A 17,093-nucleotide genomic window follows, 5' to 3' on the forward strand; every position below is an offset into this window, starting at 1 on the left:
ATCACTAACTTGATTTTCATAGTTCTCACAAAGGAAAAGAGCATGTTCATGTATATTGAGGTGGCATTTAAATTATCTTGGTATTTACCACAAATTAGACTAAACAATATAAAAAGATACAATGAACACTGTAACAACACTTTCAAGGGATTTGTTTATTTTTGGTTTACAAACAAAGGCACCCAATATTTCTGTTTATGTCATATAAAAGCTCACAGATTTAGCATTTGTTTCCAAACATCTGTTCCTACAGCAGAGAAAAACATTACAGGAAAATGTCTTTTTTTTTTTTTCCTGGTCCCCAATTTAAATACCAGTAACAGTTCAGTGATAATGTTGTTTCAGTCTGCTCCTCTTCCTATTAACCAGCTGATAACCCTCCTGTAGCTTGCTAGTCAAAACACTGAGTCTGCCTTCGTGGACCAAAATATAGTTCCAGTATATTCCTGACCAACATCCTTTATGTGCAACCACTGGTGTAAAGAACTGCAGGAGGACAGGGCTCCCATATGGAAAAAATCCAATAGTTCCAGGTAGAATTTCACAGACTGACCACAGGAAGTGACAAAACCAGCAGAAAAAATGTGACATTGAATCTACTGTCAGTTCAACAAGATGACTGATGAATTGGTGTAAAATACCAACAGGGCACAGAACAGTCTCCAAAGAAGGGAAAAAAATGGATTCCAAAATTGGCAAATGTTTAGTGTAGAGGTTAAATAAGCTTAGGCTTAAAGTAATCCCTCTCTTTGTTATTTATCCAAAAGACTAAATTTCTAAGCAGTGTCTGGGACCAGAAGTAATGGGTTCATTGGCTCCATAGTTCATCTCAGTGTTAACAAATCAAGGTTACAAGTATCATGTTATAATGTTCATATATTACGTTTATAGTTAGAAACAACCAAAATTCCTAAGTGGATTGTTTCACAGAATAACTTTCAGAGTATGATGAAGTTACCTTTAGCAAACTTCAGCTACGTGCCAACATGGGACAAGGGGTGTCAGTGGACTGGAGGCCCCTCTGAATAAAGTCTAGAATTCAGGAATGCTTAAGCATACTTTCAGGTCTAGTGAGATACTTGGGGAGGCAGCTAAAATGTCATACACTTACTGTATCTGTTAAAGTGTAACATCTCCAAGCACAGAAGCCTTAATTGATTTCAGCCACACTCAGAGGTCTCTCACACAAGGTGTGGTCCTGGACCATTTAGGCTTTTCATCACTAGCTTTGTATATACACCAGGAATTTAAAAAAGGAATTACAGCTTAACTACTTACTACAGAATATTTAGCTTCAACAAGGAAGCCATTATCTTTTCAAAATGAGATATACACCTGCAGGAAAGGTGCTCTCTTTAAAGTAAGAGTTTTTAGAAGAATAGCAAAATAAGTTCTTTACAAATTTAATTCAATAGGACAAAAAACTATCAAGGGCAAGTAAAATGTAGTTCTTGTGTAATTAAGTCATTATTTGCCTTTCCAGGCAGATTCAAGAACAAATTCATCAGTACAAACTGATTTGAATGAACAAACACTGGGCAAGGGTACTGGTCAGTGCATGAATTAGAGGAACACTACAGTGTTCTCACATCTGTGCAACCAAAATTTACAGGGATCTTCATGTATTGCCTTGGATTAAAGAAAGGATTCAATCTTTTCCTACAACTTTCCATTTTTCCAAATGTCTTCCCTACTGAAACAAAGTAACATGCAGGAAAAAACCCAGATTTCTTCAGGTTTAAACCTAATAATTTAAGTTGTAAGATAGATGGAAGAACTGTTAACATCTCTTCATTTTGGAGCAAGGTGCATCTTACTCTGCTTGCCCAGTGAAATAAGGTTTTACTAGGACAGGGATGAAAAAGTGTGCTTGTGCATTGGTGTTGACCATGCATCGAATTTAACAGCTCAGAGATTTGGAAAAAAATATTAATTCTTGATGTATTTGCTAACATTGCTTACAACTTAAAAACAGGTGTATCTCTTAATGAAAGTCTACAGCTTGTCCTGCTACTATTACCAGCAATATAAATAGCAACCAAGCATAATAAATTCCTTTTCATTACATTTACCCTTTGAAGTCAGAAGTGCTAGCTCTGTGTTCTCAATAAAAAAAAATAAATCATTAAAAAGAAGACAGTCAATGAGTTTATTTACCCCTCTCTAGGTAACACCTCCTTTTATGTGCTCAATGCAAGGATCAATTCTGCTTTCAGAGTAGCAAATTGTTCATGCCGACACAAATGCAAGTTGGGCACAGCCAGGTTCAAGCACAGAACCGAATCACAAAGTGCATTCTGAAGCCCAGATCTACAAAAGGCCTTTCAGTAAATAAGGAAGGTTGGTTCATTTTTTAATTTCTTTTTTTTCTTTTAAAACAAAGGAGGCACCCTCGTTCCATCCCTACTTTGAGGGGAAGGGAAGAAGTGGCAAAACCTAAAGACAAATTACAAACGTTCTCAATTATTTTATTTCAGGAGATCCAGAGTCATTTGTACACTTTTGCAACTTGCAAAACCCTTCGTAATTTAGAAGAATTCAAATAAATAGGTCTACAGCAACTAGTATCTACTATGCCAATATTTATCTTGCTCAATGTGGAATAAAACTTAAAAAGAAAAAAAATCATGTTAAGGCAGATTCCAATCAAACACGTTCCAAATTGCACAGTTATGTTGGTCAGTGGTCTAATATGTCTTCCCCAGGTCAAAGAGTTAGAGTTATCTAAATGCTTTTCTAAGCCAATTCAGTGTGGCACTTGCCCTTGTTATTTGCTCCTTTTCCAGGAAGATACACAGCTAACATTACAAATACCATACCTCTTATTTCTCACCTCAATTAAAAATGAAATTATGCTTCACGAAATGTGAGATGACTACATGTTACAGGGTTTGTGCAGTTAGACCACCATATGCATAGATGTCCTAATGCTAAATTCTCTTCCTCAGTATCTCATTGTGCTGGAGGCTCTGAAGTAGGAGAGGAACTTGTAACACAGACTAACCACAAAGTACCAGATGTTTCTGGCCATTTGTGACCTCGCGATGAAGATGCGCCAGATCAGGATCACCAGGATCGTGTTGAAGCCGTAGCGAATGTTCCTCAACCTGGGGAGAAACAAAAGCCATCACAAAGGGCCAGCCTGCAAAGACTCTGAGGGAAAAGAACACCCTAAAAATTAATTTCTGGTGTAGAATACAACTTGTTTATCTGTTCATCTCAAGATACATTACGAGGAATGAGAGAAGTGAATAACAGAGAAGGCTTTTCACTGCTGAAAATATAACTGTAACCTGTTGCTCACCACATGTACTTCTGCTTTAAAATATAAATTTTATATATATATAGAATTTATATTATTATTATTATATATAAATTATATATATAATTTATATTCAAGAGCTGCTTGATGGAAACCTCCTAAAGCCAACATCACAGTGGTAACTTACCTATAGAAGGCTGCCAACCAAAAAATATTTAACACCCTGAACTTCCCCTTTCTCCACCATCTATTTAAAACTTAAATATGGAAAAATAACTGTAACTGCCACTGATAACAATAACCCAAAAAAACCCCAAAACACCTCACCCCATTGTAAGAACTCATCAAATTTTCCAGATATTTCCACCCTCTTCACTGCAATTTCAAACTCCTTCCTTCTCAAGGAGCTACATTTAAAGTGCAGGATAAACTAAGTGACCTTTCAGAGCACTGTGCTTTTTAGCAATCTTCTCACCTGTAGAGAGGGAAACGTCAAGAAAAACAGCACCCAGAATTTGCTCAGATTACTTAGAGAAATCTCTTTGGCTCAGTAGATCATGACAATTTATATTTTAAAGGCAGCTCTTTTCAGGGAAGTCTTGCAAAACCTTGAAATCTTTATCCTTTATCTTGTTTACAGGTAAGGCTGGGTTCCTTTACAAATCTTATTTACAGAGAAAACCAGCTTAAATCTGTGTTACAAAAGCAATACTTTTCCACTTGAGGAACAAATCTACCCAGTGGTTCCCTAGAGAAAAATGTCACCAGGGCTGCCAAATCTGGTTAATTCTAAGGCAGCAGACTGCAAGTTCAGATTAGAGTTAAGAACTAGATGGTAATAAAAGAGACCAAATTAATACCTCAGAGCAAATGTAAGTCAGAATCTAAACCTCTTGCTAAACAATCCACTTACAAACTTTAGAGCTGGGGGCAACCAGAGGCTGCTCTAATACAAGATTATTTCGAGTCATTTTCACTATGATCCTTTGCACAAAGAACAGCAGCTATGTGATAATTTCTATTCACTTTTCAATGGCATCTAAAGAGAAATTTAATAAACCACCCAAACAAAACAACCCAGAAGGGACGCTTGTTTAGCTATTTCCACAATTATCACAGATCCTATCTTTCAGAAGTATATTTGTCATTTTAACATAGACCAAACCCTTCCACAGCTGCAAATCCTTGTCTTTAGAATGACAACAACCTGGAGTCACAAATCACAACATGGATTGTTTCTCTTTGTACTATCAGGCTTGCAGACATGATGTAGCATTGCAGAACAAGATGATTTTTATTTCACTCTTAAAAAAGAGAAATCAAAGACTACAGCTGCCTTGATGAATCAGCCAAGAACAAAACATGGACAATTGTGCTTATAAAAGTCTGGACAGTACCAACCCATCCAAATGGCAGGAATTAAGTCACAGAGAAAAGGCCAAAGGAGGTCATCCTAGAGCACCAACAAAGTGTCCTGCTCTGAAGTGCAGAGTTTTGCCTGTTTATTTACCTGCCTCAAAAGATCACATTCCCAGAATAGCGATTGTTCTATTCAACTCCCCAAAGAAGACACTCTGACCTGTGTAGCCACGTACCTTTGACCTTCCAAAAGATGCTTGGGTAAAATCAAAAACCTGAATTACAGTATCCACACCAGTGATCCCAGACTGATACTGTAACTATTAATTTTGGGGAGCAACTCAGGAACAACACACGTTTTTGAAAATGCTTCAGACCACTGGACTGGAACAGAAGAATTGTGGAGAACCTAAACAGTTGCTATGAAGAACAATTAAGTCATGACATGGAAAAGCAAACCTATGCAGGGCATAGAAAATATAAAATTAGACTTTAAGAAAAAAAATTAAGATTATACTTACTTATTTAAGTGTTTCCTAGCTGCAGGGAGGCCTGACATTTCTTCATTCAGCACGTATTTCTTTGTTCCCAGGCAGTAATTTTCCATATATTCTGCCCAGTGTAGTTGTCGAACATCAAAATTAAATGTCTGCATAAGAGAAAAGCTTTCACTGTTAGCTGCCTAAAAATTCACCCCTGTATCATTTAAATGAAAATAAATGTCTTTATTCCAGATAAATCCAATTTGCCTTTGACACAAGAAGGTTTTCCTATCCTTAATCCTAGAGACAGTCCAGATTTAGGTTCCATTTCTGATTCAACCACCAGCTTGTGACATAATCTCTTCCAAATTTCAATCACTTCATGCCTTATTTTCCCTCCTCTTCTCTCCACTTCTCAGTTTTCCCACTTCAACTGTCTGTAAGGAATTCCATTCTAAAAATAACTATTTCCTAGTAGGTTATTTATTTTTAAGCAACAAAATTATTCTAATATGCTCTAAAATAAACACTGCTCTGTGCCAAGTTCACTGTTTGGTAAGTGCAGGATGCTGTTAGCTGTGCTTAGAGTTGTACAGTTATATTTTAAATACTGTTACATTTTAAATATATTTAAATACAGATTTACATCTAAATGCCTTCTTTAGCAGAAAAGATCACTATGATGAATTTGATTCACAAGTTTTTAATGATGTATTGATTTCTTTGTCTCAAGATTCTACAGTAACAGTGTTTAAATCCCAACAAAATGCAGCAATTTGAAAATACTAACAGCTCAAATTGTCTGGCATTTTGGTTTTCAAGTTTTTCCTGAACTCAAGTTGCTAGGAGGAGGCAAGAGGACAGGAAGGAGTAGAAATACCATCCACACAAAAATCACCAAAAGCTATTTTATTTCCTCCATTTAGACAGCTTACTTAGGAATCTGGCAGCTTTTCTGGAATGTAACTACTGGAAAACACTTCAGCAGCAAAGACATCTCAAGAATGACAAAATTGTTCCAAATGCATAAGGGAATCTGAGCTTTCAGAACTGTAACTGATAATTTTTATTCTGCTGAATACTAACCAACAAAGTCATAGCAGAAGGGAAGTTGAAATTCAGTTGGGGCACCTGAGCCATTGCTGGTGGAGGAGGTAGGGAAAATTTGGAGTAAAATTAAACCTGGGAAGAAACAATAGGTGCCCAGCTGCACCTTCCTTCCATCAGCTCCTTATTGTGCCTTGCACTGCTGAGCTGCTGCCCCCTCTCAGCCCCCATGGCCACAGCACACAGCCACTTGCCTTTTTGTCTTCAGGGCTCAGCTGGTTCATCAGCATGGTCATGTTCTCAGTGTTCCAGGTCCAAGAATTGCTGGTAAAGTACTCTAAAAACATCATGGACTTATGAAGACGTGTTATCGTCTTCATCATCCTGCAACCCGAGGCATGGAGCAGACATGTTACAGGGGTAAAGGGTAGTTCAAACAAGTGAAATAGGCAACAACATTTTGTACCCTCCAACCCCCTACTCCACCTCCAAAAATCCCATCGTGCCTAAAGCAAGATGTATTTAAAGCATATTATATTACATCAATAGGATATTTCTGCATAGTATTGAAGTGAAATTTGGCTGTTCAATCTCTGCATAAACCAGAAATTGTCACAATCCTTTTTTTCCCAATCCTACTTCCCAGTGGAATTGTAAATTAACATTTTTTTTCTTTTTTATTAGGGGGGAACAATATGTTGTCTTCTGCTGGTAACGCTTAGTTTGGGACAGGGAGATGGAAGCCTTTTGCCTTCAGCACACTGGAATGCTGAGCTGTACTCAGGAGTCTGGCTTGACAGAAGTCTCAGATTGCACAGAGCACAATGTCTGTGCAGGACCTTCCCTCACACAAGGGAGGAAGCTGCCCTGATCTTCCTGCACATTGTGCAAGACCACATCTCTGTAACAGAACAGCGGTTTTTGTCATGGTTACTAAGACATTAAAACCACCAGCAGCAAAGGGCAGGAAAATATTTAAGGGCACAGACAGATCATGTTCTATGCTACTTCAAAATATGCAGAAATACCTTCCATCATCCTTTATTATGCAGAGGAAGAAACTCTATAAAATCATCACTTGGAATACAGAGAAATTATGTTATAAGGATCAATTTGGGCAAGTTTCTCTGATCATACAATCCAAAGTGGGCCAAAAAAAAGTATGAATCATCCAGCCTCTCACATGCAAAGCTTCCACATTTGTGACAAGAAAATTGTTTCAAGTGTCTCAGTGTTAGAGATGGCCACTCAGTTTTAAGAAGTACTAACTAGTACCACATGGCCTAATGCTATTAAATTCCTGCTTTGGGTGCTCAAGGTATTTCCATCTCACAGAAATGGAAAACTGCTTCCAATTTGATCCTTATAGCAGGACATGGATCATTTCAAGCACAACAGTAAGGGGGGAGGCAAAGAAAGCGAAACCCACTACTAACAGGAAATGGTTTTCTGAAGGTAGATTTTGCCAAGAAAGACCACAGAAGCAATAAAAACAAACTTATTTTTCTCTGAAAGCTGCAATGCATTTGATGCACTCATACTTGTTGAAGGGATGTAGTACATTGTCCCAGAAACCTTCTAAAGAGAGTATTTTGCATTGCATTAATGTCCCTTACTAGCAGCTGGCATCTCAGTATCTAAAACGTTAAAATTTCCTCTTTTTCTTCTCACAGAATGGAATGGAGCAACACAAACCACAGAGACTACTGAAAAATGTAATCTCTAAAGCACAAAAAGTATATCTTTTTTTTTAAACCTCATAGAAATATATCTACTAATTCAGAACTGACTTTAAGTGTTAGACCAGCAGCTGATTTTATTACTGAGCACCTCTAGGAGCTTTCAAACACCTGCTTAGATTTTCACCAGTTGGGCAAGGTGACACCAGTGAGGACTGAGTTGAACTGGAGCTCCCCTGATGCAGAAATAATTGGGAATATAAACTCTGCATCCAAAACATATCCTGTGCTACCAAGACTACACTGAACCAAAAAAAAAGGAATGTATGTTAGTTATGTCAAAAAATTAGGAAAATAACTCAAAACTTGGAAAGCAAAGATCTCACTGGTCAGAAAAGCCAAAAAGACCTCAGAGCTTGGATAAAATTAGTGCCAAACAGCATTTAAGGCTTTTTGCAGAGCTCTGTCCACTGACAGTATGAAGATTATTTAACCTGACTTGCCCTTTTGAACCTTCCCAGTCTGTGCCCTTATGCTAAGCTGGACAAGCAGCTGAATTTTAGAGCGCTTTGGCTGCTACTGTTCAAAAACCTTGTGCCTCTGCAAAATACTAACTGAGCAAATGAATATCTGATTAGATAAGTGCATATTTTGAACTTGTTTCTGGACACTGACATTGGTTTTCATTCTTTTCTAAAAAAAAAAAAAAACCTAACTAAATTTAAACTAATGCAAAACTCTGCTGGGATTCTTTTTGCCTCTGCTCATGGATATGACTTTAGAGCTTAGCTAAGCTGATTACAGAAAAAAAAAAGCTTAAAAGAGGGTTTTTTTCCCTCCCTCTCTCCAACTCAAATTGGATTTAGCAGCTGACCATAGAACCAGCTGATTCAACTCATCAAGGAAAAATTTTTCTTTGTAGGGTTAATTTCTCTACCAGCCCAAAGAATCCAGTTCTGCACATTATCTCAGCTGCTTGATAAATGACAAAGCTGGAGGAAGTGGACCAAGTTTCTCTGTGACACTTTGCTGGCTTGCACTAAATCAACAGGAAACCTCACTTCTGTTTGAGGGGAGGAAAAAGCAGCCTGGTGACATTGAGAGATGTCAGCAATGAGTGGCCTTTGGTGGACACTGGTGTGGCTCAGCAGACTGAGCTGGAACTGCAATGGCAGCACACCTGACTCAAAACCCAGCACCAAGACACACAACAGAACTTTCTCCCTCACGTTTTGAAGGTTGGTTATTCCAAAGACAGCCATTGGACACAAGTCATAAATACCAACACCAAATATAACCAGTCAGTACAAGACCAAGCATTGCCTCACAGCTTCTTCATCAGCTGAGGACAGAAAAAAGCCAGCCCTGTGACCATCTCACAGACCTGAGCAGCCAGTCTGGCTGACTTGCACCCAGATTCAAGGTGGAATTTTGCCTCCTGCTTTTGCAGTCCTGACTGCCATCAAGACCAAGCACATTGCAACAGTTTGAGAAGCACATGACAGGAATTAAAAGTTTAAGCAAGTTAATTCAATTAACCATAAGTTAGGTGGGCTTGTTTCTGTATCAGACAATTCAAAGTGATCTGGCTTAAGGCTATAACTGCAATTTGAAGAACTCTTACACACAACTTATTGTCTCCATGTTAAAACAGTCCTGAAGTGAATCTACAGGCTGCCAGTCTGCAAGTCTCTGCAGAAGCATTACAGATAATTACTTTCTTTTAAAGACTCCTCTAAATAACACAGAACAAGCTTTTAGATTTGTCTTTGTTCAGATTTTCACCAGGCTGTAAATTTTGAACTGTAAGACACACTACTGAATTCTTATCTTTTCTTTCCAGCAGCTCTGTGGTTGCTTTAAGCACACAATTTAAGCACTGTGAAGGTATAAAAATGTATTGATCTATTTAACATGATTTGCTTCTAATTAATTTCTGGTTTGTAAGACAGTGATTACATGAAAGATGCTTCCAGTTTTAAGAAGCTTTAAATTGAAATGACAAGATGTAAAAAGACCTAATTTCATACCTCACTCCATATATCAAGCCACACCTTTCCTTCAGCTTTCTAAGACGCAGTAACAGAAGAATTGCTGAAGAAATCTCTGAGCTACAATTTTAAATATTTCACGTCACATGCTATTTTCTCAGAGCAACTTGGAAGATCTGCTTGGTGTGCACTTTTAAAGGCTTTAACATTTGAAATATACCAAACTGCTTTTAAAAAACACAGTTCTGTCATGCTAAGCACTATGGAAAGCTACAGGAGCAGACTATGCCTTGTATTAAAGATAACTAGACAACTAGTAAGCTCTGCTATGCAACCACCAACAACACTACCTTTAAACTTCAATGCTAAGGTTTATTACCACTAGTTACAGAATTGCACAATGCTAGAGCATTATTTAGTATAAAATATGAAATCTTCATTATGCCAGTCCTTTTTGTATATGTTCTTTCTATACAAATTTGGAAGAAATACTACATAGGTTATTTCTTCCTTCCCTTTCCTTACCTTTTAATACTATCAGAGAATCGTTTAATTCAAGAACCTTCAACTAGATGCAAAAACAGCAAAAATATTTCCATTTCATCAAAAACATTGCTTCCACAAATGAGGTGCAAAAAATTGACTCCCCATTGCAGAAAGATTACAACAAATAAATGCTTTGAAAATAGGAAGATTTTTTGTTTTAATTTTTATTATTACTAACATAATCATTTAATTCTGAAGGATCCTAGACCTGATCTATTTCTAGCTTCTTCCTTTTCTTCTACTTGATAAAATTTTTCATTTGATTGCAGTACAATATCCTGATGTTATGTTGAGTGCAGTTAAACCTGCACAGTGGTTTCATTACTTATTTTTCTTGTAGAGACTTCAGTGTACTCAGCACAGAGAGGGCAAGCACCCACCCATGCAAAGGCAGGTTAGCAAAGTATTTGTATTTTCTTGTGCTCATTTTATTACATTTTTACTTATTTGCATTATTACTGTTGTTCTGCTAAATCACAGTGGAAAAGGTCACATTTTTAATTATGCCAGCCCTTCTTCATAGGAAACCCATCCAATCACTGTTATAGTAAGCTAAGTAGGAATATTCATATCAGTAAACATCTTTTTTATTCTGTAAGGTATTAATGTCACCAATTGCACCAGTAGTAACAAAAGTCCTAAATTCCATCTTAAGACATCAAGTAAGAACTCCAGGAAAAGCAAAAACAAGAATCAACACTCAATTCATATGTTAGAATATAAAACCTAAGCTAAATACTCTAAACTGCTTGATTATTCACAGCCTGATTTTACTCCCACTGGTCAAATACTCAGCAGACCAGCTGCCTTTCAAAGCCTGACAAGATTCTGGCAGCACTCCTTCCCAGCCATGCAGAAGACAGGACATTGGCATTTATAGCATAACTATTTTAATGAGGGATGAAGTTTTCATATCTGTCAGGAAATTTCTATCAATTCTTATTAAAAATAACTTTAAAAATGCAAGAGAACCTGGAAGCTAGGATGTTTTATATACAATACCTTCTTTAGAGTTGAAAGTCTTAAAATTTTTTAATGTGGGAAGATTATTGTACAGACTGCCACTGCTGCTGCTTTAAGAATTACACTGTTGCAGCTGAGAGGTTTTCCCCTACAAACCATTTACACAGCTCCTTTCTACTCATCCAGGCCTGTAAAGACAGACCTAGACTACAGGACAACAAATGGATACCATTTGTATCAATACACTGTCATTACAGTGGAGGTTTTATAGTCTGAAAGCAAATGCTTATGAAAATGTAACACAAGAAATTAGTTAAGGCCACGTGGCTTTGCAAATCTGACACAAATTGAAGTGGTACCTTATATAGCTCCTACATGATTTAGTTTAGCCTAGTATTTTCACTACTTTAGTTAGCCAAATACTAGCCTAAATATTATAAACTGAATGGAATGTTGAGATGATACAAACCAACGTACCAGGTCAATTTGTATCATCTACAGGAATAATTTGCAATGAAAAGAAAAATCCCCCATTCCATTTTCAGTTTATAAAAGCAACAACAACCTTAACACAAGCCACCTCCTAGAGTTTGATGACTGACTAGGATTCTGATCCAAGACATCCCTTGGACAGCATTGCTAGGCCAGTCATTAAACTCTTCCAAATGCAGCCACTGGATTCTTATTGCTTAGTTAGTAAACCTAGATAGTGCCCAGGCCATGTCTTCTGTACAAGTCTCCACCACCTTATGGGCAAGATATTTTTAGCTCTGTCCCTCTTACCATGGTTTCCGACCTGTCAACATGAGCAAAACATCAAAGAAGAAAAACACTAAAAAGTTCTCTGCACACCGGCAGTAAAACAAGAGGGGGTTGTAGGAAAAAGTAAAGGCAGGTTCTCTCGCTACTTTGTCTAGTGGATATTTCTTGTAATTCTTACTCATGAGGTTTTCTGTAGGAAAAAATAAGGATCAACATATTTTTAGTATTTATTTTCCAAGAATAAACATCACTTCTATATCTTTTAATTTTCTTGACTACTCAAACCCCCAGACTATCCAAGATCTATCTCATTTTTGCTAGAAAGTTCAAAGCCACTTTGAATTCCAGGACCTGTTCTCAGGAAAAAAGGTTGAGTTTTAGTCACAAAACATTCATGGGGAAAAAAAAAATACCAAAAAAGTTAAAATCAACACACAACACAAGCGTAAGCACAGCTTCATTTAAAAGTCAGAGGAACAAACAAGGCAGAGCCAGTCACCATTACCTTGGGCTTCTTCCAGTAATCCTGAGGTAGGTATCATACAGGAATGCTGGGGCCTTATGGCTTACAGCAATCCAGTAATGATATAAAAGGTGATTGGAAGTTAGATTTACATTGGGCCGTCTGAAGGCCTGTTCGAGAGGGTTCCTCTTGAAAGTGGAAATTACATGGTATTCTGAGAAAGAAAAGTTGCACAACAGCTTCGATAATCACTATGTCAAATGTAATGCTTTTCTAAGTACATGACAGGGTACAGCATCAACAGGAGGGTCTTATTGAAATAACCACCCTAACTCTTCTACAATGCACAGTTATAAGCTTTTAACTTCAAATACTCTTGAACTGGTTCTCATTATAATCAAGAGATGGTTTATGCCCTCATCTTAATATTTCACTGCAGCTTCTCTCTTTCTGTTCCCTACCTTAGAAGTTGGTAGTTTCAAAACTGACAATTTCAGTTTATGAAGCAAGTAAAGCTATTTAAATAGTTATCTATATTTCATGAAGAGGGTTATTCTGATCACTTGTGTAAAGAATTTTACAACAGATTGAGGACTCTGCAGTCATCTGAAGTGATTTGAAATTATATTTTCAACCAATTTATCCAAATTTGGGCATTAAGAAAAAAGCAATTAGGGTGGGACTCCATGAGAAAGTCTTGATAACACCTGTAAATTCAGTACATAACAGATATTGCAGGATCAGGGTTTTTAAAAGTTATGTGGAAATTCACCTCTCCTTTAAATCTCCTCTTATAACTTTATGCTGTTGTTTATAGACAGCACTTAAATACCTTGATTCACTTGGGATATAAGTGAAGTCAGCAATTCTCAAAGTTTAATTGAAGCAATAATGTTTGCAACTACAAATCCAGTAAAATGGGCAAAAGCAAGGAAAATGGATTTAAGTATTGAGGTTAGCTGAAAGAAAAAAATAATCTGAGTTTCAGAACTCAATTTCTAAGAAAACTGAAAACTAATAAATGGTTTTACTATGCCAAACAGCCTGCATTGCTCTTAACAACATTCACTGTTACAAAGCTGTTGGCCTGTGGGTTACATCTTAGTCAGGATATCTTAGAGTTGAAAACAAGTGGCCATATTTCCTTAAAGGCTACTCTTCCCTGTGCATGAATTGTTCAAGTGTCATGCAACAATCTGAATATTAAAAAAGCCACCTCAACCAACAATCAGCTTAAGCCAAACACAAAGAGCTACACAAGGGCAAAACTATTACCAGACCTCTCAATTATGCAGATGTACGAAACAAAATTTAATTGTGGGCTGCTTATTCATAAGTTTTTTCATATGTATTTATTGATGTTGGCATTACAGCCAGCATCACTGCTGCTCCTCTCCACACACTACCTGCACTCTGTGGATTAGGTCATGGCAGCAGCAAACAGAAAAATCAGTTCTCCCATAGTTTAAGTTAATAATGGAATAATAGTAACAAAGAAAAATACCAATAAGAACTAAATGAAATGCTGCAGGGGGAGGGGGGGAAGAATTAACAGTGGAAGCTAATGTGAAAGCACAGTTCACTGCAAAATTGAGAGGTATGGCTAAAATACCAGTTTCAAAAATAAAAATGCATTATGGTTTACTGATTATAACCTGTTTGATTTTCTTTTTGTATTAAGGTTAATGAGAAAAAAGAAACATGGCCTACCAACTTCACTCCAGTGGAAAGGATTGGTGCCACCTGTTGTACAGTTATACACCATGACTTTTTTTGGTCTGGGGAAAAAAAAGATAAAAGAGCAAGTTAGAAGAAAAACAACCTTTTGAAAATACAAACAGAACAGATGCCCAAAATTATGCTTCCCCTCAACAGCATCATTTCTATAAAGCAGAAAGCACAGTCTCATGGTGGATTTTTTGCTTTAGCATCTTTCAGTATTTTTCTCCTTCTTTAATTATCTTTATTATTATATCAGAGAAGGCATCACCTATACTACTACAGCTTGTATTGATTACAAACAAGAGAGAATTTTCAGACATATCTTCATAATATCAGTAGGTGATATCTTCCTCTGGCATAAGCAAGTTACCCTTTGAGACACTAAGCTGTCCTGAGGGAACAGCAGGACACTGATGAGGATTTCAATCCAAGACTGCTTTACTAAACACACAATATCATTTCCAAATATTCAGTGCTCTCTTTTGTCACTATTTATACCTATTAATTGCAGAATACCAGGCTGCTGCGAGTGTGGTATTGACAACAACATCTATTGGGACAAGATCTGCTAATGCATCGTTGGAAGCTCTCATCGTTCGAAGAATTCCTTTTCCTGCCTTGAAGAACAAAACAACAAAGAGAGACAGAAGACCCAGCAGTGAAACATATGAAGCCTTTCTGCCTCCCAAAAGGAGGGGGAAAATTAAGTATATTCATTACTTACAGCAATGAAGATACCACTAGGTCCATTGAAGTTATCAATCCAGCCCTATTAGGAAGGGGGAGAGGGAAAGGATTTGGTTAGAGCATTCTGAAGTCAGCAGCTGCAAGTGAAAATCCAAGCAGTTTTTATACAGGTAAAGGGGTGGAGGAAAAGGAGACCACAGAGGAGAAAGATCTTTAATTCCATATTGCTAAATAAAGTTTTTCAATAGCAAATTCTGATGATGTAACAAGTGCTATGACTCAGACAAGAGATCTGCAGGTAGGACACCATGGTTCTTCACAGAAAGATGTTTATCTACTTATTAGTGAATGAACTGCAATTACCCATAAAAATATTCAAGTTTACAAGTCGTTTTAGACTAGCAACTCAGGTGTTTTTCATTTTTTAACCAAAACTTGCTCAGTTTTGATGACAGTATTTAGACTCGTTATACTGTTATCAGTCATCCAGAAGCAACCAAGACACAACTTCACAGTCCAAGAGATTTTCCTCTACAAAGTTCACTGGATAAAGAGGCTCCCAGTGTGTACTACAGTCTACAGCAAGATGGCCAGGTGACAGCTCAGGGACTTACAGGAAAAGGCTCCTTCCAGCTGGCACCAATGATGGACGGCCTTACAATGGCAAGGTTTAAATTTGCACCTTCCTGCTGCACCACGGATTCAGCTAAGGCTTTTGTGTATGTGTAGGTATTAGGTCTTTTGCCTAACAGTTTAGGAGTAATATCATTGACTAGGTCATCATCCATCCACCTAAAGAAACAAAACAAGAAGTAAGTGTAAATTACTGCATGCTGCTTCACTGGGGAGGTGGGGTGTGAAATGGTGTAGTTACCATGACTATTTTTTCCTCATTTAAACAAAAAGAGACACACACCTAAGCAAAAAAGTTTCTCAGAAAAATGAAGGATTGCATGTTCAGTGTCCATCAAAAGAAGCATACTGGCATTTGTTTTTTGCCCTGAGAATTCATTTGTAACACACCAACTACAGAGCAAGCAGGACACTCATTTACAATAATCCAAATTCTCAAAGATGGAATGCAGACACAGCAAATTAGTCTTTGGAACACAGGCTCACTGCATTATCTACAAAGTTATATCACTGCAAGGGAGTCCCAGCTGCATTACCGGCATCCCCTCCACCTTTGTGGTGGTGAGCAATCATATACCACCCCTGAAGCAAGCTGGTCAGTGTTTCTCCCTTTAAATTAATCAAATCTTGCAATTTCATCTTGCTTCCCAGTTCCTATTAAAAACCTAATAACCTTCAGTTACAGCACACAAATAAGCTGTGCCCCTGCAACTACTGATGCTTTGGTGATCTTCACTGCAAAACAGGACTTGAATTTTATTTGCTTTGGTCTCTTAGTCACAGAAATGGAATTTATTGTTTTTCACCAATGTCATGTTACAAAGTAGACACACATCAGACTCCTTTCATGATGTGAACAGGGTAGGAAGAGGGGTAGTGAAGGCTAGGGATCACTTTTATAACTTCACAAAAGCCTCCCCTCAGGAGTTCTAAAGCACACACAGCTGTCTCAGCCCATAACAAACAGTTAAGTTACATTTGTCTCTTCACAAGTCAGATATTTAAAAATACGACTGTTTTGCAATCCCTCATTTTCTAAGTGTATTTAAAATCGATGTTATAAGAAAGGGTTGGCTCAATGTGCATTCCAGGTGGTAGCTCACTTGGTTTTAATGTTAGCATTCTTCCACCTAAAATCACAAGTTAAAGTAGGTATTTTAATTTTAATTAGTTTTTTCAGTTTCGTATTTCTCTTCCAAGAGGTGATATTTTGTACAAAAGGTAAGAATGAAGAGACTGATGTGGAGTTACATTATACTTATCCCACATTGTCACCTGTTTCAGAGTTGGACAGCTACTAAGTAAGACCTCAGGACAGTTAATATACACAAAAAAATTACCAAATGAGTCATTTTTCCAACCCATAATGCCCAATCCAAGACTTAAAGCTACAGAAAACAGATTTTTAATGTCTGGACTCTCAATATACCTAACAGAACCACTTCTACAATAAGTAATATTATTTGAGCATCTCAGTCTCCTCTTGCAATGGCATTT

The 17,093-nt window shown here is 37.3% G+C and overlaps 1 protein-coding gene across 2 annotated transcripts in view; it reads right to left on the reverse strand.

Moving 5' to 3' along the window:
- Window positions 1-219: 219 nt before the first annotated feature.
- The window catches only part of FAR1 (fatty acyl-CoA reductase 1), a 33,535-nt gene continuing 16,661 nt past the window's right edge, over window positions 220-17,093 (reverse strand). For both annotated transcript variants that reach the window (XM_005491082.4, XM_026795854.2), the window contains exons 5-12: window positions 15,578-15,755; window positions 15,001-15,045; window positions 14,775-14,893; window positions 14,265-14,332; window positions 12,597-12,768; window positions 6,405-6,534; window positions 5,143-5,270; window positions 220-3,107 (exon numbers count right to left, since the gene is read on the reverse strand). In XM_005491082.4, the coding sequence (XP_005491139.2) occupies window positions 2,945-3,107; window positions 5,143-5,270; window positions 6,405-6,534; window positions 12,597-12,768; window positions 14,265-14,332; window positions 14,775-14,893; window positions 15,001-15,045; window positions 15,578-15,755 (1,003 nt within the window). In that variant the 3' untranslated portion in view covers window positions 220-2,944. The remainder of the gene's footprint in view (window positions 3,108-5,142; window positions 5,271-6,404; window positions 6,535-12,596; window positions 12,769-14,264; window positions 14,333-14,774; window positions 14,894-15,000; window positions 15,046-15,577; window positions 15,756-17,093) is intronic.

This window comes from Zonotrichia albicollis, chromosome 6, assembly GCF_047830755.1.
Source record: "Zonotrichia albicollis isolate bZonAlb1 chromosome 6, bZonAlb1.hap1, whole genome shotgun sequence".
NCBI classification, from domain to species: Eukaryota; Metazoa; Chordata; class Aves; order Passeriformes; family Passerellidae; genus Zonotrichia; species Zonotrichia albicollis.